Genomic DNA, 2,756 nt, shown 5'->3' on the forward strand with positions numbered 1-2,756 from the left:
ATAAAGTGGAATACCTTCTCAAATACCTTCTCCCTTGGAGAATGTTTTTTCATGAAAAGAATGCAAATATGGTAGTTATTAGATTTTAGTTCTCCATTGATGGAGAGGTAAAGATACCTCTTCAAAATGGGAAAATGTATAATACCTTCTCAAATACCTCTCCCATTAGAGAATGATTTTTCATAGATAAAAGGTATATATGGTGGTTATATGACTTTACCTCTCCATTTACCTCTCCCCTTGGAGATGCTCTAACACTATAAATATTAAAATTCGTACCATACACGAGTTGGTGTATTTTTCAGGGACGAAGGGAATATAAAATTTGGCCATGAAGAAGTAAATTAAAAAGAGATGTAGATAAGAATATAGTAACATATTTGGCCATATATGAGAGATTTGTAAAAAGGATTAAATTCGTAGACCTTTCGTAAATTAGGATTAAATTCGCAGACCTTTCAAAATATGAGATCAAGGCATGCGTATTTTTCGAAATAAGGGATTTTTTGATTTTTTATATATTTTCTCTTCTTTTTTATTATTATTTCCTTCCTAACATTTATTAATTGATCAAATTACCCTCCACAAATTTTTAACATAATTTATAAAAAATCAGCTTTTCTCCAAACCTTCTTCCACCCTCCTCCGCTCTCATCCCCAACGTCATCGTTTTCATCAATCAAGCTCATATCTGTGCTCAAATTGTGGCTCGTGATCGTGCTGTTGTTCCCGCGATTACTACTACTTGATTGAATGTGACTTTGGGGATCTATATATGTTGATGATCGTGACTTTCCTGATTGTGGTTACTTCTCAATTCTTTTTAGAGAAACTCTTGAAAGAATTGGACACAGTTCCCTTAAAATTCTTGATTAAAGCCCATTTCTTTGATATGGGCTTGTACCTCTGCCGCTGCTGATCGTACTGATTCTCCGAGGGGTCGGAGATGAAGTTCCTCTCGAATTTGCGCTCAATTTGGCCTGAGATCGGGCTGGAATTTCTGAGAACCGGGTGAGATTTAACGGTGGCGGCTAAGATTGGCTGGAGCGGGAATGAGGAGAAGAAATTGGAGCTCTCAAAGGCGGAAGCTTTGTCGATTTAAGCTCTCACATATTTGTATATCTATGTATTTTTGGTCCGTTACAGAGACGCTGCCATGGAGGAGAGAACAGGGTGGGGCAGGTTGGTGAAAAGAGGTGTGCAGTTTTTATAAATTGTGTTAAAATTTATGGAGGGTAATTTAGTCAATTAATAAATGATGGAATTTATAGAGGGTAATTTGGTTAATTAATAAATGGTGGAGGGAAAATAATAGTAATAAAAAAGAAGAGAAAATACATAAAAAAAAATCTTGTTCCGAAATATACGCATGTCTTAATTTCATATTTTGAAAAAACAATTGATTGAATCTCTTTTTCCAAAAGCTGAGCATATAAATTAGTTAAGGTCATTAGTACTATAATTATAATTGTAAGTGGGACTGTGGGAGTTGACACTAATATCAATAAATGAAAATGAAATCATAGACGTGTCTAAAAGCAAGAACACTCAACACACATGCGGCCTTTGCATGTCAAGCTCCGTGACACGTCCCACTCTCCCCCACCTCTTCTTTATATTACCCCTTTCCCCCACACTTAACCCTCTCATCCCCTCCCCAAATCAACCATGGCTGATCAACACTACGCTCAATTCCAATCCCGGCCCCACTACTCTTCGCCGACGCCGCGGAGCCACCAGATGGTCAAGGCCGCCACCGCCGTCACCGCCGGCGGATCCCTCCTCGTCCTCTCTGGACTCACCCTCGCCGCCACCGTCATCGCCCTCACCCTCGCCACGCCGCTCCTTGTCATCTTCAGCCCCGTGCTCGTGCCCGCCGCCATAGCCATGTTCATGCTGGCCGGGGGGTTCCTGGCCTCGGGCGGGTTCGGGGTGGCCGCCCTCAGCGTGCTGTCGTGGATCTACAAGTACATGACCGGGAAGCACCCGGTCGGGGCCGACCAGCTCGACACCGTACGCACGAAGCTCGCGAGCAAGGCCAGGGACATGAAGGACAGGGTGGACCATAATGTGTCCGTTGCGCAAAGCTCTTGATTCGGTAGCGTCTGTGTGTGTTGTACTTGTTGCATTAGTGTTATGTGTTTATGTATTGATTTGATGTTTTCCGTGAAGTACATTTTCAGTGTCGATCATCATTTGTAGTCCGGTGAGGAAATAAAGAAGTTACTTGCAATCAGAATAATTTTCGCTTTAAATGTGTTGATGCAATTTAGAGTAATTGTGTAGATACTTTCAGTTTAGACTTCAAATAAGTTTTATGTGCTGTTGAATTTATTTCTACCGTCTCCATCTATAAAATGATGTCCCAATTGCTATTGTAGAATGTCCAATTTTTTAAATTTTTTTTCATGGAGGATAAACTATGGTTCCCCATCTACCCCTGAAGTGACTCGGACCCCCGACCTATAGGTCGGAGGTGAAGCGTCTTACCACCGAGACGCGCTTCGTTGTCTGGTTGTTTACAAACAAGTAAACTGCCCCCAAACATGTTTACAAGCAAGTAAACTGTAAACTGTCACCCCCATCACCCCCAAGGGAAATTAATCCCCAAGTTTCCCTCCCATGGGTCGAACCCCCAAGGGAAATTAATCCTCAAGTTCCCCTCCCAGGGGTCGAACCCCTGACCTACAGGGTGGATGCGGTATCTAAGCGCCCTTTACCCCTATCCAAGGGGCTTGGATTTGTTGAATGTCCAA

General features: G+C 42.1%; 1 protein-coding gene across 1 annotated transcript; it reads left to right on the forward strand.

Annotated features, from left to right (window-relative positions):
* Positions 1-1,631: 1,631 nt before the first annotated feature.
* Positions 1,632-2,285, forward strand: LOC121743774 (oleosin L-like). Its single transcript, XM_042137142.1, has one exon. It carries the CDS (start codon positions 1,669-1,671, stop codon positions 2,092-2,094), a length of 426 nt encoding a protein of 141 aa, XP_041993076.1. The 5' UTR covers positions 1,632-1,668; the 3' UTR covers positions 2,095-2,285.
* Positions 2,286-2,756: the final 471 nt, after the last annotated feature.

This window comes from Salvia splendens, chromosome 8, assembly GCF_004379255.2.
Source record: "Salvia splendens isolate huo1 chromosome 8, SspV2, whole genome shotgun sequence".
In the NCBI taxonomy this organism is placed as follows: domain Eukaryota; kingdom Viridiplantae; phylum Streptophyta; class Magnoliopsida; order Lamiales; family Lamiaceae; genus Salvia; species Salvia splendens.